This window comes from Haliaeetus leucocephalus, unplaced genomic scaffold, assembly GCF_000737465.1.
Source record: "Haliaeetus leucocephalus isolate CR32 unplaced genomic scaffold, Haliaeetus_leucocephalus-4.0 Scaffold636, whole genome shotgun sequence".
Classification (NCBI taxonomy): Eukaryota; Metazoa; Chordata; class Aves; order Accipitriformes; family Accipitridae; genus Haliaeetus; species Haliaeetus leucocephalus.
In genome coordinates, this window is record NW_010973072.1 from 5,201,596 (window position 1) to 5,224,728 (window position 23,133).

Consider the following 23,133-nt stretch of genomic DNA (forward strand, 5'->3'; position numbering starts at 1 on the left):
TTAGTGGGTCTAAGGGTGTATGGGATGCATATGCAGCCCTAACAGTCACTGCTTTTTGAACAGTTCTAGGCTCACGTACAACTGTGTATGCACTATGCACCTTTATAGTGGACAAAAGCCTTCTCAGGTGAAGTTACTCGTAGTTGACTATCTTTTATGTCACGGCGCACCAGATAAAATCTGTGACTGAGCCTAAGATAAAAACAGTCATAATCATTTTGTTTTGCCTTTTGTAGGTAACATTCAGGTTTCATGGATTGATGACACATCAGCATTTGTATCATTGAGCCAGCCAGAACAAGTACAAATAGGTAAGTGTTTCTGAATTTACTTCAGTACTAAGACTTCAACTGGCTCCTGTATAATGCTCTGAGCCAACAGGGTCTGTGATTCTAATGACAAAACTACTGACTTGGTTCAGATGCTATAGTAGGAACTAAACTTTTAGAGTACCAGCACATGCATTGCAGCAAAGACAAGCCCAAACTGGACTTGGTTGAGAGTTTTGTGTTTCATTCCATGACCATCTAAGTACCTGAACCTGTAGGCAGAGATTTCTTCACTTGATGCCATATTTATTGAGGTTATGTTACTTTGCACAAAGCAGAGCTAGCAAAGACTTTTGTGGTCTTTGCCTTCAGATACCCTTTTGACTGATATACATGTTTGGTTTGGTTTACATTTGCAAGTAACAAATGCAGTGGGAGAGCGTTTTGGTGTATTGTAGAACACATGCAAAGTAATAGTCTCCAAATAGTCTGGACTGCTAATGTGTCTACAGTTTGTGTATTAATAATGTGTAATCTCTCCAGACTTTAATTTTTTTAGTTTTTATTTGAACTTTTGAGCTTAACTTTGAAAAAAGTTCATGGACATAAGTTCTACAGGAAAGTATACATGTTTAACTTTTTTCTTGAAAGTTCACTGGGTTTGGGTTTGTTTTTTTAATATATTGCTTCTTTGTTTGGATACAAGGAGAAGGGTTAGTTCAAAGAAAAAAAAATTGTGCATGACTACATAAATACTCTTAGTGAACCCACATTCCTAATTCACATAATTAGGACAGATAGCAAAATTTTACTGTTTACAAATGTGCAACGTACTCTAGAAAGAACCACTTCCAGTATAAGCAGCTGACTGAAAGCATAGAGCAAAACTTTATCTAGATATAAGAAAACAGAATAAATAACGCTCTTGAGAAATCATCAAGAATTAATCAAGAATTAAGGAAAAAACAAAGGAAGAGAGCAGCATCTCTGAATTTATTGAAAATACTGCTTTCGGTTATGAGGAAAGACAATCTTTTTTGGGTGTGGGTTTTTTGGGTTGGGTTTTTTTGTTGTTGTTGTTTGGGGTTGGTTTGGGGTATTTTGTTGTTATTGTTGATGTCGTTTTGGGTTGGGGGGTGTTTTGTTTTGTTTTTAAGATTTTTGTTTGATTGTAGTTGGATCCACAAGCTCTTAGTGGTTTCTGTAGTTCTTTTGGGCATATATTTGAGGACAGACCCATAAACTTACTGCTGGGAACAATGACTGGAAGTGGACCATTATACATGATTATTTGGCATATGTTATGGTAGTGTCATCCCTGTTTACTGAAATGCTTGCATCAAATGCTGTGGAGCCAGTAAGAACAGCAGTATACATACCACTTTTGATTAAGTGGCTGAAATTTTGTTGTTCTTAAGAGCTATCCTGCCAGAATTCCCATGATCAAGTTCTAAAAAGAAAAATGAGAAAACACCACCGAGTTCATCATCATCTATCTTACGAAGCTCAAATAAAGAAGCTTTCAGGTTCTGGATGCATAATCAGTGCATCTCTCTAATGCCTTATTAACATCCTGTGAGTGTTTATTATACTTCCTCATGCATACATATCTCTGCAGAGGATTTTGAGTGCTTACCAGCAGCCTCCTTACAGCAAATGCTCCGTAGTAGCAAGAGCCATTGTTTCTTCATCTATATATGGATACAAGGACCATATAACTTCTAGTGAGAAGTTCCAGATAAAGAATTACATCAAAATAAATGTGGCCCTATTTTAGCTAGCTCTGTAACTCAGGAAAGCATTGCTAGCACTTCTTGCCTGTGTTGTCTTAGTTTCTTGCCTCTGAAGCGTTCGTGATTTGTAAACTGTATGTATTGTAGTTAGTTGTGATACCAGCTCACCATCAAAGGTTTGAGGGAAATGCTGTTCATGCAGCAGCAAGTACATTATAAGATTGGAGGGAATAAGCCTTACTCTAAACTGTCCTAAGTAAAAAGGTACTGTGCAATCACAAATGATATGTTTGTGAAGTAGCAACTTACCTGAAGTGTCTGAAGCTTTTTATTTCAGACTTGATTAATCTTATTCAGAGTTTGATCTCCATGTTTGAGGTATAGGCTGGGGAAAAAATTGAATAAAGGGTTGGAATTGTTCCACCTTTTTGTCTTTGCAAGAGGATTTGTCTTTGTGGTGAAATACAGCAAAGTTGTGTTTTCTGCTTTTTAGTTCAGATGCCCTGGCGTACAGAATACCTATAGGTCATTGTAAGATTATATAGCTGTGCCTTTTTTCCCCTCTTCTTTTCAAGCTGATTGCTTGTTTTCTGAGCGGGACTTGCAAGACTATTTGTTTTCAATAAAAATCATGCGTTTTATATCATTTCATAAGCTGAAAGCCTTCCTAGATGCTGCTACAGTAACTTCCGCACCACTATCACCTCAGTTGCTTACCTATTGTCTGAATGTGTGGCATACACATTCATCACCACTATTTTATTTATTTTTAATTTTAATTTTTTATTACAGCAACTACATATTGTGGAAAGAACTGAATGTCTGCAGAACATTTAAACTGAATCTTTCTGGCACTGCTCTCTGTGTGTGTGTCTTTTTTTTTATGCTTCCACAAACAGGGAGGCTTGTTCTGTGGCCTGCATGCTAGAAAACAAGTTATTTGTTTGAAAGCTCAGGTGATTATTGTCCTTCATAGATTTTTTTATGAAATCAGGTTAGTAAAATCTCATATACTGAAAGCAGTCAGCCAACCAAGCTGATAAACTATAGCAACCTCAATTACCAAAAAGCTGTGCAATTTTTACTGTACAATCGCTTAAACCTCTTGGTTTTTTTTTCCTGTAATAAATACATCATAAAATCAATTCTGTTATTCTATTTCCTGATCTTAAATTCTTTAATGAACTGCTCTGGCAATAGAAGTCACTATTTGTACTTGTGATTTACTGAGTTGTGTTTAAGTGAAGAACCTAGGAAAAACTAATTATGTGGCCTGTTTTTTAACCTGTTTATATAAATATGTCTGCATCTTCTAGACTATATAAAAAGCCTTGGAGAAGTGTCAAACAACCTGCATGGAGTGTTAACTGATTCTAGGTCTACCAAATTTTTTTAAATTCAGTTCGGATCTGGGAGGTGCCTTTATTTTTCAGTTGCAGCAGTGACTCAAATACTGAATATTTGGCTGAACTAATAGAGTTATAGAATTGAACAGCAGATCATTTAAGGACTGATCTGCAGTCATCCCTTGATGTACATACTCAGGATAACCAGTTGATGAATCTGCCTTGTTTCTTAAAAACTTTTCTCCAAGGCCTTTTTATTTTGTTCAACTTTATAGGTGTTAAAACAGAATTTGAATCATCATTTGTCCATATTTCTAGTTTTGTGTAACTGTATTGAAATTGTGATAATCTTGAGTCCTAAATACAGTTTTATTTTTTTCCATGCAGCTTTGAAAACTTTGAAAAGCTTTGCTTTTACTTTAAGATTCATTTTTACCTGATTAAAAAGGGGGGGGGGGGGGGGGGGGGGGGGGGTTTTTTTTTTTTTTTCTTCAAGATGTCCTTCACATTTCAAATAATTAGAATTAATTTTCATGCTCATGCTTAAGCTTTCCATCAAACAAATGACAGATCTCTTAAAATGTGACACTTTGTATAAGCCGTTCTATGCTGTTTCTGTTGCTTCTAACTCCTACCTTCAGGTATTTTAAATGGACTAAAAACTTGTTCATCTACACCCTGGGAATATGTTGGATTTCTCATGTTAACATGCAAAGAAATCCATTTTGAATATGTAAGTAATAAAATGTATCTGTTCATCCCCTAGTGCTCTTTAAAACAGTGTTCCTGAGTTATGTAATATCATGGATGGTAACCATTAAGACCTAGTCAAAACCTGATTGATAAAACATTGGTCCATATGCTTTTCTGTTTAAAAAGTATAAATCTGATTAGCTGAATTAAACTAATGAGTAGCTCTTCATATTTCACATGGTAATCAGTAGTGTATATGTGGCCAGGAAGAATGCACGTTCCAATTTTTCAAGTGTTACCCTGAAGGACCTATGAATCTTTGCACAGTATCTAAAGACTTGTTCCTTCTTCCACTTACTTTCCTCTGAAAAAATAAGTAGGGGAAAGGGCAGGATTTTTATAGGCAATTTTGGAGCTGCTCCTAAGTTTCAAACTGAATATAGCATGCTTAAAACATATAAAATGGAAACCTCGGGAAACAAGAAGCAAATCCCTTAACCTTCTCGTTTCACTGCTTATAATAATGTCCAAGAATCTTCACTTTATTTGGTTATTCATGTGACTCGCATATTGGCACTCTCTAATTTAGTATGAGTAGAAAATCATATTACTCTTTACAGTTAGAACATAAACTTCAGCTTGAAGTGGAAGCTGCATCAAGACAAATGTTAGTTAACTGTTTCATAATCACCACAGAGTTAGGTGCCTGCCATGTCTATATGTGCAAGTTGTACCTGCATATTTAGTGGGGAAAGATTCTTCTTGAGTTCTAGTGTGCTGTGTTCTCTGTCAGCTATCACTGTTGAACTGCTATGTTGTCATGTTAAAGCCAATAATGAGTTTGTGAAAGTGGTGGCTTAGATGGTTCTAATTTGTCACTTTTTACAATATGCTCTGCTGTAAACTGATTTCCAAGTTATAAGCACCTGAAAACAATAAGGGACAAATAAACAGTCTATTTTCTGTTGAGGTTTGCTGTTCAAGGTAGGTAATGAATAAGAATTTGTTAAATGGTTGATATTCCTTTACTTGGACATGTGGGAGACAGAACTTACTGTTGACAAATTGTACTTCATGGGGTCTCAGCATTTCTGTCAAACGTGGAGCACGTGCTTTTTAAGTATGTGGCAAAAGATAAAGCAGTGTGCACTCTTACAGTTGATAAATACAAGAAACTTCAGAACCAACTTTTGGTGTACAACTTCTGGCTTTTATGACTTTCAGCTTGCTGGGTAAGCTTGCTTTTGGATACTGTTTAGCTTTGTGTATTTATAAAGTTGGCTTTTCACCTGGAAAGGTTAGTATGAAATAAATACTATTTCAATGCTTCTTGATTTACAGGGGTCTAGACTTCATACAAATAGTCTGGAAATGGTGGGGAAGATGGGAGAAACTTCAGCTTGTCTTAACTTTAAAGTAAACGCAGTATTTTATTTTAATCAATAAATTTATGTAACCCAAAGTATTTCAGTGTTTCGACCATTTCAGTATCTCAACCATTCTGGGCAGTTAACTAGTTTGTGAGTCCTCAGTTAATGCTTTGTATCAATGATAAGCTCTTGTTATTCATGGTTTCCTTGAATTTTGTTGCCAGCCAACTTTCAGTAACTATTCAGGTCGCTGGTCTAAAAAGAACCTAAATGCACTCTTAAAGGGAGGTTTCTTTAGATCTCTTTGCACTTATGGAGTCTTTATAGACCATCTAAAATGTACTCTTAAAAAATGCTGTTACTTGAGGGTGGGTTAATTTCTAAAACATGGGAAAAGTCTTATAAATATGTTAGATTTTTAAAGTGCTTGAAAGTAAAATTGGGTTTCTGTTCTCAGACATTGGACATAGTTATATGTTAATGGAAATAATGGGCAAGTTTATCAGTGGTACTTCAAAAATACAACTGGTTTATTTTCCCTTAGCAGCTAACGCTTCCTCTTAATTCCCTTTACCTAAGGCTTAGATGTAGTTTAATAATGTCTATGTTCTGATTATGAGCAACATCTACAATATTTTAAGAACACTGATTCAATTTAAGAGTGATTTTAACTTGAGAATCTTCCTGAGAATGTTTTTCTTGCTGTTTTAAAATGCAATAAATACACTTAACCTGAAATTTTAAATACATGGGAAAAGCAACTGCTTGTCATAAATGGCAAGCATTGAAATAATCTTAAGTTGTTCCATGTGTTAGTGCCCTGATACATGAGCTCATACAGAATTTACTGTGTGCAAGATATCTTCTTCCTCTAGGCATTGAGTAGACCAATGTATTTAGACAGCAGGGGAGCAATGGACTAAAGCAGGTGCAGCAGCTGAAATTGTGATGGCCTTTCAATGATTCTTGTTTAAGTCATTAATCTTTCTGAACTGGTGAGTTTCTCAGACAGGTCTGGACTTTATGGTTTACAAGTGTTTTATAAGGTTTACTCTAGAACCTTCTACTTAGTATGAATGCTTACCACCACAATTTAAAAATATACACGTGTATTTTGAGATTGTGTGCATATCAGTCTCTTCTCACTGAATTTGGGGAAATGGCAGGCAGTATCTGCTGTATTACCCAGATTCTTTGAAAAAATTATATTTCACATGACTGTGTTCTCACCAATAAGATAATGTGAAATTCATGTCAGATACACACTCCAGGCAGGAAGCTTCCTTAATGTAGACCAGGGAAGCTGGAGTCATACTGTAGTATGTCAAATTTCAGCCATTACTGTTATTTTACTTTTTATTCAAATTATGTGCAGTCTCAAACAGATTCTCTAGCTTTTTGTGATTTCCCCTCTTCTCCCCTCACCCCCCATCAGATTTTGGATTCTTAAGATCCACAAGGTTTTGATGTTTTGGGAAAGCTTGGTTTAAATTTTGCATAAGTGGCTTAGCCTATGATGCTAAGTTTGCAGTGTTGAATCTTTTGTGGTACATACATGTGTATACATACATACGTATGTATGTGCAGATATATATATAAATATCTTGGTATTTCTCTTGTTAATTTTTGAGTGGCTTGAATTCTTGTGCTGCATCAAAATGGCATTTAAGATGAGAAACTACTAGTTGTAATAATTGTAGTAAGATATAATCACCTCATAGATGTGTGCTTTTACGTTATTTTCATGCAAGTTGGATTTTTTAAAAACACGGTATCTTGAAACTGCATATAGTTTTTCAAAAGTTAGTAATGATTTGTTATACATGCCTGTATGCTATGTAAAGACTTGAATGAAATAGTTTCGCTAGGAAGACCTGAGCAGTTAGTCTTGTAGGTTTTGCAATCCTCATGGGTAATAAGGGTTATCAAAATGGAAAATTTAAAGATTCAGTTTTATTTGGGATGCCTTTTTAGATGGGGACAGTATCAACAGATTGTTTGATGCAGTAGTGAATATGTTAATCCTGGCAATGGAGTGCAATCATTCCTGTAGCAAACTGTATCTGATGGGTGAAGTCATTATCTGGATGGTCCTTTCTGAAGTACCCGACATGTGGAGCATTAGTAGGTGCTTCAGCTGAAAACATCTGTGTTAATCTTGAACAGTTTTCTGGACAGCACTACCATGAGGGTGACTCCAAGCTCAGTTCACTAGTTCTTGTTCTGAAGTTCTTAACAAGTGTCAGAAATGTCATCAGATTTTGCAGGAGTGTGCTTCCTGCAACTGCTCAGCCTTAGCTGAAATGTTTAATTCGGTGGTATTAAAATATAGCTAATGGTTTGTGCCAGTCTTAATCCTTCATGGTTACATAAAGGGAATGGCTCTTTTCCCACTCCCAACAGTGAGCCCTCACTGCTTTTCTTTTGCTGGTTCTGTGTCCAGAAAAAATAATAAAGGAAAATTCTTGCTGGTTCAGTGATGTGAACTGGCTCATCAGCAGGTTAATAAACACCAGAAACACTGTAAAGGAGGGCGTGGGACCAGGTGGCTTGGAGCAGGGGCTAAGAAGCAAGGCATGGGATTCTCCCATTTAGTAACAAGCTGTTAGATGAAATCAGACGTTTTGCCAGACCATGGGTTCCGTTTCTTTCCAAAAAGCCTTTCAGATCTGAGCTCTCTGTGCTTTGAGTAATAATAGACGTTGAGACCTTCTATCTGACTAGAAAGGAAATGTTCTGTACACTTTACACTTTTAATTTGTAGATTAACAGATCTGAACACTTTACTAGTACTCCTGGAAACTGAAGTTCTCCAGTGTTCATTTAAAAGCATTTCTGTACTAGTAAATGCAGGGAATGAGATGTGGTGAATTTCTACTTTTGTTGTTCAGGAATCCTGACTGTAACAAGAAAATTAATTGCTAGTTGATATATTCTAGTCCTGGTTTTACAGTGGAACCTGTGGTATAAATCATAATATGGATAGCTACTTCACAACTTTCACATTACTGATGCAGAATTAAGAGGGCTGATTATAGACTTGCCATCAAGCACCTGCAGCCATATTTTTTCTCATCATTTAAAAAAACCCACAAAACAAACCCTGCCCCGTACCCTCTCTTAATGTAATGTTGCAAGTCTTTTGACTACCTTTTCATTTGATTCTGTTTTTTTTAAATGAGTTAATACATTTCACAGCTTTTGTTTCAATTACTGAGGTATTTAAACAAGGTGCAAAGGTTAAGTAGCTTGAATTCTTTCAGTAATTAAATAGCTTCATCTGTAAGAGAGTTAAAATCCTTTATAACAATCTGCATACATGAGTATAGTATGAAATGTCTCAGAGGACTATACTATCATCTGTGTTCTTTGTGGAAAGAAATATTTTGAGTTTAAAACACTGTCTAAGGATCCTTCCTCTTTCTCTGCCATGCTTTGTACTTGGCATTTTGTCTGTCTTTTGTAAAACCGTTTTCTTTCAGATCACCTGTTCATTTTCCCATTTTCTCCAAATGGAGAGTCAAAGACTTATTTTGGTTTGCTCTCTACCTTGCCACCCTCGTTTGCAAGGTGAACAGCTGCTTTGTCACCGCATTCATAGTGCTCCCTGCTCTGGATGCAGTTGTCAAAAGAGATGACAATCTTTGTAAAACAGTCTTTTTTAAAAGTCTATTTTAGAATCCGTATAGGCACCTTGTGCTATCTTAGGCTAATACAGGAGAGAAAAACAGAAAGGGATGGTCAGCACCATGTACAAATTGGAGTTTTCAATTTTGATACAGCCTGCAGATGGTTGCTATTATCAGATAGAATTCAGAGACTATGGATTCTTCAAATTGTTAAATTACTTTTCTCCATCAGTCTCGAGTATACAGATTCGTTGGAGCAAGGAGATACATCTTCACCAACCTTAAATTGTGTTTCTGTGCAGTCAGTATGTAGCTTGTGAAATTAGGTACGGAGTTAATTAAAAAAGTGGGTATATTTTGTAACTTATCCTAGCATAGCAATTTGTCCGTGGACACTTTGTACTTAATTCTATATCTGTGTCTCTGAACAAAAGTGTTTTTTACAAAGCTAAGATTTTCTTCATGGGTGCCAAAGATTAATGTAGTATTTTACCTCAGTTGATTTGTTGGGGTTTTTTTCCTAAACAAAAATTTTCAGACATCTGCATTTCTAAGGATGTGAAAATCATCAATCAAGTATTGTTTGTTTTATTTTAGTAAATGCAGTACAGATAATTTCAAAGAGCTGTATTTTCTTATAGCAGTTTGAACAGGTGGTCTGTGTTGGTGAAATTGATAAAAACTCAAGTTCTCTAACAAAATGTTGAGACTTGGCACTTTTTAAATACAGTATCTTCCAACCTGTTTAATGTTGGGGCAACTGAGGAGGAACAATGCGTATGCAGAAGTTTGATAAATTCCCTTGGGAAAGGGGGGGAAAACGGGCATGTTAAATAATTGAAAACTTGTTGAAGCATACATATTTTATGACTGAATGCTACAACTGGTACTAAGACTTGAGACTTCCTAATAGTTACATTGAAACCGCTTTCTTTATCACTGAATAAAATACAGAATAAATCATTCTGCTGATCTCCGAGACAGTCAACTGTAGTTATACTTCTGGAAGTACGTTGACTAAGTAAATACTTTGTAACTTCTTCAGGGCTTTTGAATTTTTCTAAGTGATGCTGGGATCCAAAATTACACTGCATTATAGTTTCAAACAATTGCGCGTCGACTTCCACATAGTTAGATGTTTTTACTAGTAAAAGAAATTGTAAGTGAATTTTAATTATCTCCTGACCTCAGAGCAAACCAAGACCTTCCCTTCAAGATGCTTCAGTGCAGCATGATCCTAGAGGATCTTTCATGAGATCCTGATACTTTGCTTTACTTAATTCTCAGATTTATTTTTTTTTTTAAATCAATTGCAGTGAGGGTTTTTCTTCTATTTAACCTTCCTTGAGGACAAGGACCTTGAGAAGCACACTGATGAAGTGTTACTTCATTCAGCAATGCTGGGCAAGTCTGCTGTAGTTACCTTGGCATGTGCAAGAGGGTTTCAGTGCAGCAGCGCAGCTATTACGGAAAATGGAAAGAAAGCAGCCAGGCTTTCTCTAGCTGAATTAGCAGTTATTTTTGACTCCCTTCAGTCACAATTGAAATATTTGTTTATCTCTATTAGAAATAGACCTGTGCAGGATAGTTCTGTTTAAAGTAGAGAAAACTATTTTCAGGATAAGGTTTCATCTCAATAAAAGCTTTAGCAAAGGGTATGCTGAATACACCCAACTCAACGAAATAGCTGCCTTGCTAGTGTGGGTTGATGACCAAGGCTTTAAAGAATCCTGTCTGTCATATGTAGGTGTCTTACCCTGGTAAATTAATGAGGCCTTAAATCAGTTTTGACAGTAACAGTGTTAGATGGGTTTACTCTCCTAAAAACCCACTGTGCTGTTCAGTGATGGGTGATGAGTTGGTGTGAGCATTCCAGATGAAAAGAATTTTAAAAAACCCAGACAAAACCAAATAAACCACCACCACACAATGCCCCCCCCCCCCCCAACCCCAACACTTTAAAAGCAGGATTTAAGGAAACATGCAGATTTCTCTGTTGAAATACAATTGAATTGGAATCCTTCTGACCTGCTAACCGTCAAAAGTAACCCAGTTTAACTAACTTATTTTGTAACCAGACTTGAGAAAATGGTCTAAACCACTACGTTTAGTTAGTTTTTGAAATTACTCTTTCGTCAGGACTAAAGAGTAACATATTACATAGGGCAGTTATTCCCAGGATCCTTCTTTCCTGCTAAAGAAACATACTTGTTTTGTAGTCTTCTGGATTCTTCTACATGCTTGTGAAATTTTGAAAATCACTGAATAGTACAATGATGTAGTCAGCTAGTTTAGAACTTTATTCTCTGTATGTACTGGGAGAGAAGAGAGCACAAAGATTGTGAGATTGAATCCACGCTGTATTTCTGTATTTGAATGAGAGCCATTCATAATTAACTCTGGGGTACTACATAGACTTAATACAGATGAAGAAACACTAAGAAAGAAAACTTACGATAGTAATTTATTGGTATGAGTCAGTATAGCCTGCCTCCTTCCTAATCCTAAAGATTGCTCATAGTTTTAAAAAACTGTTCATTTAGTTTGGTGGGAGAGGGAAAGGTGTCCTGGTGCTCTCCTTGCTCTTTACAGTGTTCTTTATTTTGGCCTTCAAACCAGACTATTTTAAGAAAAAAAAAAATGGTAACAGAGTAATTTTTAACATATGTTTTTGTTTGACTGTTTGGGGTGTGCTGGTCCTTCTGGAGGTAGACTGAGGTTTCATTTCACCAAGATTTTTTGTAGTACTACATAGACCAGCCCCATTGCCAGCTCTGCTTCCTTGTTTTAGGCATGGGATGGCCAAGGAACTAGTGAATGGGGGTAAGACTAGGAACTGATTAGTTTACACGTTTAGATGGAGCAAAGAGGCTGTGATTGGACCAGGTTTGAAAATAAACTAGTTTGACACTGAAGAAAAATGCATTTGACAAGGATTACCCTGCCTGAAAAAAAAGTGGGATAAAGAACCAGAAATCGATAATGGCACATAACTTGGTTAAGTTGGGGAAAATTGGTGCCTAATGGTAGCATAGACAATTTAAAAAAGGAGGTAGGAGAACTGCCTTGCCAGAGAAAATAGGGAACAGTGAGTTTAATATTGAAGAATGTTTAGAGTTATGATAGATTGCAGAAAAGACTGAATTGGGAAAAAGACAAATTGGAGAGGGTAGGATAAGAGCAGAAATCAGTAGAAATGTTGGCTAGTGAGAATTCTGTCAAGTTCATCCATCTCTTTCTGAGAGAAGCCAACAGAGAGTGTGCCCAATGCTGCTTATATTGCGTCAACACTAGCAACTATCACTAACTTTCATAATTCTAGTGGGAGAGGCTGGAGAAGTGCATTTAAAATTTTTGGTCCAACTAATTAGTTGTGTGTGTAACAGTGTGATGCCTTGCAGCAGAAATTGTCCAGGTATGCTTAAAGGTCTGAAAACTGCATATAGGCTGAAAAAAAACCCCAGTAATATTGCAATGCCAATTTCACTAATATTTAACATAACATAGGTGAATTATGCTTATGTATTGGTAAAGTCCATAGCCATGTGATCACGTACTGTTTCTTTTGGATTTATGGCTTCTCTGGGAATATGTTAATATATTTGCTGTGTAGGAACCCAACCCTGATTGAATGCACTGTGTAGTAGACAATTTAATTAGGTTAATTTAAAAGATGCTCTCTAATTTGGGATCTTGAGTCTTTACTTCTGCTTTCTGTTTATAAAATAGGCACACAGCACTGCTGCTTCAGCTCACGAGCTTTACTTTGAAACACTGGACAATGCCATGATGAAAAAAGTGCACATGCAAACTTCTGATTTTTTTGGATGCAGCATGAATAGCCCTAGACGTCAATAAATAAGGCTGTGGAACCATACAATGAATAGTGAGCATAAACCAAAATACTGAATTAGCTACTCACTAATTGAACACTGTCAATCCAACTGAGGCAGCAGTCCCATGTTTTAGGTAGAACATGATCAGACAAGATAAATGCAGCATCTCTACAGGGGTCACTTTAAGGCTTCACAGGTGAATTTTTACTTTAGTATTTCATAAACTTGAGTGTTTAGTATTGCAGCCTTAATCTGAGTAGTTCTGTGTATTAATTTTATTTATGTATTTTGGGTTTTTTACCTACACAGTTCACTTACATATTTGTCTATTTATTTAAGAGGCTTAATATTGTAAGTGGCCATCTGTCAGCATTTTGCTGTGCATAAGAGCAAGGACTTGGTGGAGGAGTATCTTTGTACGCATTCCTCTTGGATCACTCAACGACAGTCAGCCTGTTTAGTAGCTTGCCTAATAACTAGAGAAGATGGCATCCTCTAAGATGGCTTTTCCTAAAATAATGTGCAATTACTATTATTCTACTATGAGACAGAAGCTTAACTTTACAGCTGCAACTAGTGTAATGAAATGCAGCCATGTAGTGTTGGTTACTAGGTCAGGTTTCTCACAGAAGGATTTACCTTTTCTCTTATGATTATAAATAAATAAGTAAATAAACCACTTAAGTTCTCTTTAGTTTGTTAGAATTCACAAAGCATTCTAGCAATTAATTTCTTTTGTTGGCAATGCAGAGCAATGTAACTGTATTTGCTTTGTTTGGCAATATGGACAGCATTCATCAAAAAAGCATCAGAGAAAATGCATTTCAAACTTTTACAGGGAGCTGCTCTTCAGTTCAAGACCATGCAAGATTGATTTATGTGTGTGACTCCTTAGACTTCTCCATATGCCTCCATTTCAGTTGTTCAATGCATAAAGCAATATATTCAGCATGTAATTCTTTATGTTATATATACATAAATATGTTTATGCATATATTTGTGTGTGTATGTATAATATGGGTTGCTATAAAATACAGGCCTTATTTCAAGAAAGCAGAGTTGTCTTTGTTCAAAAATATTGACTCTTACACAGATTTATTTTAAAATTGTCTTTAGGCTGCATAAGGATGATTTTTTTTTTTTTTTTTTTTCTTCCCCCTTAAATACAGATTGGGTTTGTCAGGGAGTTAAATGTAAGAGCCATAACTTTGGCTCTTAGTTTATAGCAAAACAAATAATGTGAAATGGTTATTGTGTTTTAACAAATCACTATTTATCAGATGATCCATGGTAACTGTGTGCTTGATTTTAGCAAGTAAAAACATGCTTTAGTTTAACTAAACAAATTTTACCCTGAGGAATGTCGGCTGGCATGCAGTAACTCCAGTGAGCGTTATTAATTCATTCATGATGCCTGCACCATACCTTCATGGGCAATAAATACACTCCTAATTCTTATAAACAGATCCTGTAACTGCACAGTTCAAAACAAATACAAGGGGTGTGAAAGGAGGTATGCATAACATCTCTTTGGTTAGTGTAACAATCTCATGAGGCTATTAATCATAATTGCTGGTATCTATTCTTGGGATTAAAATTACATATACAGTGCTGTTGCCCAGTTTTATGTACATTTGAAAGACTTTGCAGCAGCATCTATACGCCATGACTAGTATTATAGGTAATTCATTTCACAGTAGCATAGCCAATATGCAGAATAGATGATCTATTCTGAAAGGGGAAAAAAACCAAATCCACCCATCTTCTTCACCGTTTCTGAATTGTGATGTTGGCACTTGCTATTTCTAGTGCTTGGGCTAGAATAATACAGAATACCTGTATTCAAGATGACAACACTTCAACTAGAATCAGAAAGTTGGATACACATCTGAAATTTCTACAAAAAGATTGGAAGTACCTAATAAAATCAGAATTTTCTCTTCACTACAATTATGGTATTTTAAAATGTGCAGACCAAGTATATGAAAAACAATCTGGGTGTTTTGTTCTGTTTTATATTTAAACTGGTTTACTGGTTGGCTTACAGTACTTTCTTTCAGTGAGTTAGGCTGAAAACAGCAGAGGACACCAGTTAACAGTCAGTTTAATTTGCTGATTCATCTGTTACAGTGATGGCTTCAGGCCAGAGCTTGGCTTGCAGACTAAAGGCTGAGAGCTGTGAAGATGCTAGGACTTGAAGGAATGTTGGTAAATTGTTGCTGAGTGAAGGCAGTGAAAGTTTCTTCTTTATTTTTGAAGTGTTTCTAATTTTGCACTGACAGAAATCCTTCCACCTTGAACTCGCAGTCTTTTTTAGTTAAATGGAGACCAAACATTAGAAAGATGCAAGGATGGAACAGCTGGATATTAGTGAAGTGCTGCTTCCACAGATATCTTGTGCAACCAAAAATGCAGCTCAAATAAGCTTATGTTTCACAGCAATCAAACAGAGTTTTGGCAAAGGCTTTGCAAATGTCGTCTTTTCCTGGCAGACTTGCAAAATAAACCTGCTGGGTTAAGTAATGAGACTAAAAGGGAAAAAATCCAGGAAATCTTTTCTTGCCAACAAGCAATCTGGAAGAGGGTTATGACTGAAGAATTGATGGTTTCTAATTTAAAAGAAAAGTCTTAAGTAGATGTAACCCTTTTTGTATGAAGTCTGAGAAGAGTTTTGAATATCTAATTCAAACATACCATGCGAATTTAGGAGAGTATGGCATTTTCTTTTTTTTTTAAATTGTAATATTAACATAACAGTGGAATTTGTTTATATGAACAGAACAAATAGCTCACTGCCTTATGCTTTTCAAAATAAGTTATTTCAGGGGAGAGGGCATGCTGTCATTTAACAGTGTTTTGTATATAACATCACTCTTCTTCCCCATAGCTGTAAACACCAGCAGGTATGCTGAAAGTTATAGGATCCAGACATATGCAGAGTATGTTGAGAAAAAACATGAAGAAAAACAGGCAAAGAGAAAATGTACAGAAGATAGTTGGAAGGAGATGGAGAGAAAGCGGTTAAAAACTCAATGCACACCTTACGTTTCCCAGAGTCGATACTACTGTGTTAACAGGTGAGACTTTTCCTGCATTCCCAACTTTTGTATTTTTACTGCATTTTTATTAGAGGTCTAGCAATTTTCAGGTACTTGTGAAGCAGTAGGTGACTTTTTTTCTGTACATATTTCTTTGCATGTAAGTCAGTAGTGGTACATCAGCTGTCACAAGATTGTAGGTAAAGAAGCAGAGGGAATTTCATCACAAACATGATTAGACAAATTTCTAAAATATTGAGATCTTGAGGGCAGGTCAAATCACAGCTTCTGAGCTTGATGTAGCAGTACCATTTCTTACAACCAAAATAAAAGAATTATTTTCTTTATTATTTGAAACCTCTGAATGGCTTGTGTCATCTGGAAACTTAGCGGTGGTCTTATACCCTTGTAAAGGCCGTCTTGGTTTTTGGATGACTTCCCGTGGTGATAATACTGCCACAGAGAAGGGTATAAATTACCATCTTGAGCAGTCCTGATGAAGTCGTCCTTACGCTTCAGAAACAACAAGGCAAATGACAATACTTGCATTGCTTTAAGCTTTTGGAGTAAAACTTGAAAAGCATTTTAGTTCATTATTTAAGGACAAAATTAAGTCAGGAGATGCCAGTTTTGATTCTGGTACAGTATGTTGCTGTGTATATTTCTTGTTCCATTTTTACCCTCTTGTGTTAATGACAGGTTTTGGATAGGATGGTAACAGGAGGCTTCTTTCTCAGTCATCTGTGTAGCTGTAAATGGGAAGGGTCTTTTAGTGTTAATATAACTGTAAAATTAATCAAGTTATTGCCGTTCCCCTCCCCCCCTGATTCTATCAATTCTCTATAAAAATAAGTTTCAGTGGAGTGCATAAGTTATATTTCTGTAAGGTGGTGTTTTGGGGTTTGGGAGGGTTTGTTTTGTTTCGTTTTTTCCTGGATAGACAGGCCAAATGAGATGGTCATAAAACCAACACTGAGGTCTTTCTGCTTTATCTTTCTTGGGAATGCTCTGATAAGTTCTAGCTCTCATTATATCTTCCTGTAAATGTTATCTGTCATGTAACAAATACAATAAACTTATTCTGTTCTTCTCACTTACATGAGCTTCTGATTTGCCTACTTTGCAAAACTAAATGCAGGTGTGCATTTTGGCTAGCTGTCAAATGTTCATGGCTTTTGTCATGGTGGGAATTCTGAATGTGTTAGAGACATGTTTGATCCCTAAAAACCATATGGAGGAACCTGGTGATAAAATCTGTATCAAATGAAGTTAGTCTAATTGAGCTATTGTACTTCGGAAAACTTGGGAGTGCATGCTGTGAAGAGATGAGGAGCTCTAAAAATTGTCCTGGCACTCGTTTACATGTGGCTAACATTTAGGTCTATAATTAAGTCTGTATTAAAAAGAAATACTAAGTTCTAGTTTTATTTCTACTAGAGGAAGTATCTCTTCTCAGTGAACATTCTTTTTTGGGTATCTCTCAGATTCTAGACAGATGGTAAGAGTGGCAGCTTATGGTTTGAACCATAGACAACCTACTCTTTTAATATATACTTTGGAAGACAGTAAATGCGGAAAGCTGATTTGTTGTTGTCTCACAAAGAAGTTTGAGGACTACTGCAAACGTATAATTTGGAAAATTGCTGAACAAAATTTTCAGTGAATTCTTTCCTTAAAACTATGATATACGGCAATGAGTTGTATGCCTAATCACTTAATCTCATTGAAAAATTTTAATCTATTTTTTCTAGTGTTGTAAAATTCTGCAAGAAGCAGCCTTGGTTTTAGATGATCAACACTTTGATAGCCTTGGATAGCAGCCTTTATTTTGTTGATAGACCTTCTTTTGTAATTGATGTTACATGAATTTTTGTTCTCTCATTATTCCATGAATAAAGTGATTTGGTTCTGTCTCAAATTCCCTTTCATGCATGTCTTTTGATATGTTTTTCTTAATTTTATTTTTGTTACTAGTTAGACTGTGTTCTCTTGTCAACTAATCTTTTGTAAATGTTTCCTCTGAAGTGTAATCTGGTTAGGTATAACATGGAACTGCAAACCTTGTTCCTCTTGAGTGAACTGAAAGACCACATTTTCCTTGTGTTTGCAGACAAAGATGTCACAAAAATACTTATTTTTTCTTTTAAATATATATAACCATTTTATATAAAATATAATAAATATAATTAAAATATTTATATAAATCAATCAGGACAAATATATATGTGTGCATGTATATGTGTGTATATTTGTCCAGATTAATTTGAATCATATATAGTTGAGCACTCAATACTGTGATGTATTTAGCAGCTGATCTCTTATAATAGCTTCATGTTACTACATCCTTTATTTATTTATTATTTTATAAGCTTGCTGCATCAGTTCCTGCCAGGGAGCACAGCTGCAGAATAGCTGTTTCTCTCCATGATGACAATATATCCTGGCTACTTTTTCATTCAGTAATGAAGTTGTTGGGTATTTCTTGTAAGGAACTTTTGTCTTAAATTGACAGATTGATAAGTATGTAACAAAGGTTCTTTAATTCCTGTCTTACTTAAAAAACTATAGTTCCGTAGAGGAACTACTCTAGAAAATACAGTATAATAGTATTAATAGCAGTCACAAGGTAAAATCACTTATAATTAATATATACACCTTGCATATAACTTACTACTACTGTTATGTATCAAAATGGATTTTAATGGGAATATGCCTGATAATTAATGTCAGATGGAGAAGTAGAGGAAAAACTGATGCATTTGACAAATCTTCAAGTAGTTAATAAGATCCCCTTCTCTAAAGCTGTTCTCTGTTCAGAACATGCTTTTGAAATGGATGGATTACAGCCTCTTGTGTGTTATACAGTACTGGCTATGTTGTGCTTAGCAAATAACTGCCTGCCAGCTCTGCCATGACTGCTAAATGCATGGGTTTAACATCTTTTCCTTAGCAAAACAGTGTTGAACCATAGCATGAAAAATGAAATGGGGTATGTTCTATGTAAAACTAGATATTGTGCTCTACTTGTATTTACTTATTCTAGTTTTCCTGATCATCATCTAGGAACGAGTAAAACAGAATAAGGCCAATGGCAAAAGACTTAAACTAGTATGAAGTACGGGGAAGCGATATGTCCTTTTGCCTTAAAAATTTTCTAGCTAAAACCAAGAGTGCTGCATCTCCTGTCAAGTCAGGGTGCTGTTTTTAGCACCACTTCCTTGAACGCCTTTATTTTGCTGAAGATAGTTGTTCTCATTTTTGAAATGTTCATGTATTTCTCCTGATGATTCTTCTGTTTTTTATAGAAATGGTTGTTTATAGTGGTTTATTACTAAATAAAGGATAAGAATTGGGAAAAGCTGAGTCATTAAAGATATGGGTTATAAATACTGCAAGCGAATTATTATAGTATTCCAGTATTCTAGTGTTATTTCAGGTGATTTCATCTGCTCTTAAGCTGATATGACTGATTTTTATGATGGGTCAGTAACTACTCCCCCCCACCAATGTCATCAAAGTGGCAAGAGAACACAAGGTTTATGCTTTCATTCAAATAAAATTTACTTGAAGTCGGAGGTCTGTATGTATCCAGGCCAATTCAAGATGCTGTGTTGTGTTGGAAGTAAGTGATCCTTTTAAAAGTAGGACATGCTTTTCCAAAACAGAAAATGTTTAATGCTACATCTTCATAATTACTTTCCCACCTTTTGCCCCCCCTCCACTTGCTGATTCTATCAAAATAATTACCATAGTACTAGTTGGGTTGCTGCTATTTAGTAGCTGAAACAACATTTCAAAGTTCATGGGCAGTTTAATCAGGTGGAGTCCCTGCTCTTTCTGGCAGTAGAGTGATCTATAAGTCCTCCACATCCTGTTGATTCAGCAAAAATTGTGTTTAGTAATAATGTTGCTAGTAATACTGTATTCTTTTTTGATTAGGATTGTACTTAATAGGAATAGAATTTGAGAATAAAATCTAGGTTTTTCTGTTTCTACCACCTTCTTCCAGTGGCATTCATCCTTGTCAGGTTTGCCTGTGGGCTGGCTTTAAAATAGATCAACAGAAGGGAGAGGTTGGGGAAGAAGGACTAGTGGAAACTGCTGTCATTGAAGAGGCTTGGAACCCTACCTACCATCATCACTGACTGATGCGAGAGCTATATTGTGCTCACTAAGTAGATTTGCCAACTGGCAACGTATGATAGGCTTTTCTTGCGGTGGGGTGTTTTGGGTGCCCGAAAAAACCCCACAAACCCACCCCCAAAAACCGCAACCCCAACCTTGGCTAGTAATTTTATTTAAAAAATGAGAACAATCTCCATTTCAATATACAAAAGAAATTTCGGAACATCTTTAAATATATTCTTTTAAAAAAAAATTATCACCCGATTAACTATTGTACATGTGTGTTTGGAAACTTAAGTGCTGCATTTGTTAATGGATGTTGTAAGTCTGTGTCTCTAAGCGGTTCAGGTATCCAAACAGTTGAGAATCCTAAAAAATGTATCTGAATTGTACAATTACTGATAGCTATTAGTTTGTTCAGTTCTTCCACTTTTAGTTGTTTCTCAACAGAGTAAGGAAATTGAGACAAATATGGATATATTCCAAAATAGCTGGTATAATTAGAAAACCGAACTTTGCTCTGAGTAGTGCTTTAACTTGTATATACAACCATACTGATTTGCTCTTATTACTAAGTGAATAAATAATGTTGCTGTAGTCCTTGAATCTTCTTTTAGGTTAAAGAAGAATAAGACACAAAAAACCCAACTCTTGGTCATCTAGAAGCCATGCTGTCAGTGAATGAATGTAGAATAAAATTAATATTTTGGGAGAAAGCAAGAAGTCAACAGTTCTTGATTATAAAATATATATATTTTGGATCTTGTGCAGCTGAATTTTTTGATGTTTTTTTTTCCTCTTAAGGTATCTGCCACAAGAACATAAGGCCTAAAATTAATTTTTATTTTGTACTTTGGTACAAACCTAAATGTGCACTGAAGGTCAAGAACTCGTTTATCTCTATTTGCAATAACTTCTCAAGAGTTTAAGTTGAAAAAAATTAAATTCAGCCGTAAGACCTTTCAAAAAGGGTGCCTCTTCCTACAGTGAGTGCAAGTTCCCTTCTAAGAGCCAAGTGCTCATATTATGTCTAAGAAATCCTGGGATCGTAATTTATGGTTCCTGAATTGTTCTTCCTTATGTGTTTTTCAGAGTACCTTTCCCAAAAGTAGATTTCTTACACACTTTTCTAAACAGCATTTTTTTAAAAAAAAGATATGTAATAGTTTTTCATTTTCGAAATGCTCTGTTGTCACTTTTTTTCTTTCCAAATGTAGTTTTTGCCTGTTTTACAACATTGAAGTGTGTATGTAGGATAAACAGTTCTATCCAGCTTTTTGGCTTGCATTTTTCTATTGGTGGTAGTTGCGGTGTGACTCGAAATCATGATTTCTAAGAAATTGTGCAAGAAGGTCTTCTGTGTGTGAATGTTTGGAGAAAAAGCTAGTTATTCATCAAAGTAAATGGTGTTTGTGCTCCTAAAGTGGAAGTAAGAGCATGAGGCGCAATCATATGTTTCATGTTTGTTTATTGCCTTTGGACATCCCAGAAAGAATCTGTTTTAAATTGCAAAATGTTCAGCTGAAAAAGATTCCATTTCAAAGCCAAAATTATACAGCCAAATTTAACAGTCCTTTAGCTGAAACCTTATTGAAACACCATAATTCCTTGCTATTATTGATTAGAAAGAAAAAATAAAATAGTTTGTAAAGCTTGGTATTAATTTTTATTTAAATAAAAGAATAGAACATAGCTTAGGTGCATACAGCCATTTTGTGTAGTTCTTAATGAAAAACTAAAGGTTTGTGAGTCTAAACCTACCTTTTTTCTAATTGGCTGTTCTAAAAGTGCATTAAAATAGACATTTAAGTAGCTGATATTCACGTATCTAGAAGTTTGTAATGGGACCTATGTTTTTCATTAGCCCCTTTGCTACTGTATTCTTTCTCATACTCATGTTAATTTGATTTTCATATTGTCATTTGTCTTTCAAGGAAACTTAACAATAGCATTCAAGTCGAATGAAAATCTATGCAGTGTTATTTCAATGTATGCTGAATGAAATGGAGCTCTAAGTTCATCTTCATGCAGTATTAGTCAGGCTTCATTCAAATACTACCTATGGAATGAGTGTGCAATTTTTTGTGCTTTTTATTTTACCAGCCTGTTGGATGGTAGGACTCTGATTTAAAGTTTATTATATGGAGCTTGATGGTTTTCTCTACATTTATATAGTAGAAATGCTTTTAAAACTGCATATAGTTCCAGGAGAGAGGATGAAGTTAGCATGTAGAATCCTTCAATATCAAGATGTGTGTTTGAGGCTTAACAGTTGTGTATAACTTTGTGTCTATTGAGAATGCTTTACAAGAGCTTTCATAACTAAGAGAGTAAAAATTAAAACTAAGCAGGGATAGAGAACAGCTTTAATTACATTTGAGCTGAGTGATCTCATCAGAATAGCAGCTAAGCCTGAAACATCTGTAGTACGAAGAATTAATACCTTCATCTACATAAGACTGGATTAGATAGCCAATTGTTGGAATTTTACAGTTAAGTCAGATCTTCCAGATAATGTAATTTCATGGTACACCACTTACTATAGTTTATTCTACTGCCTTCATAAGTATTTAATAGATGTATAACAACTAGTACCTATGTAATAGTTATTCTTGACTTGTTCATAATCATATTTCTTCTACATTTCAGTTTTACAGGTACCAGTACAGTAGGAAAGAGAAGCATGAGTCCCATTCAGGAGGAAACCGGTTCTGATGATATGGAAGAGGGAGAAGGCCAAGATCCAGAATATGATCAGACAGACTCCTGTGCAGAGTCCCTTCCAGATGGTAAGAAGAGAGCAAAAAAGTTCAAAAAGATCAAGACAGAACAAGTTCCAGCAGGTAAGCACAATGTTTGTGCACGTGGTTTTCTCCTCTGTTTGGAACTACCCTAGGCCTGAACAGAATTGAAGTTGTTTTCTTGAATGTCTTAACTCAGTGCAAAATAACTTATAACAGTGACTTACTCCATTACATTCATAGAAATCCAGAAAAGTTATTTAAACTGAAGATTGCATCATACAAAAATTATAAAAAAAACCAAATGCAAAACCCCCCCAAAACTCCCAACCCCCAAACCAAAAAAACCCCAC

At 35.6% G+C, this 23,133-nt stretch overlaps 1 protein-coding gene across 1 annotated transcript in view; it reads left to right on the top strand.

The window, feature by feature from the left end:
- The window catches only part of PARN (poly(A)-specific ribonuclease), a 61,996-nt gene that overhangs the window by 34,912 nt on the left and 3,951 nt on the right, over nucleotides 1-23,133 (top strand). The window contains exons 20-22 of the mRNA XM_010578473.1: nucleotides 237-311; nucleotides 15,764-15,953; nucleotides 22,689-22,882. Coding sequence (XP_010576775.1) covers nucleotides 237-311; nucleotides 15,764-15,953; nucleotides 22,689-22,882 — 459 coding nt within the window. The remainder of the gene's footprint in view (nucleotides 1-236; nucleotides 312-15,763; nucleotides 15,954-22,688; nucleotides 22,883-23,133) is intronic.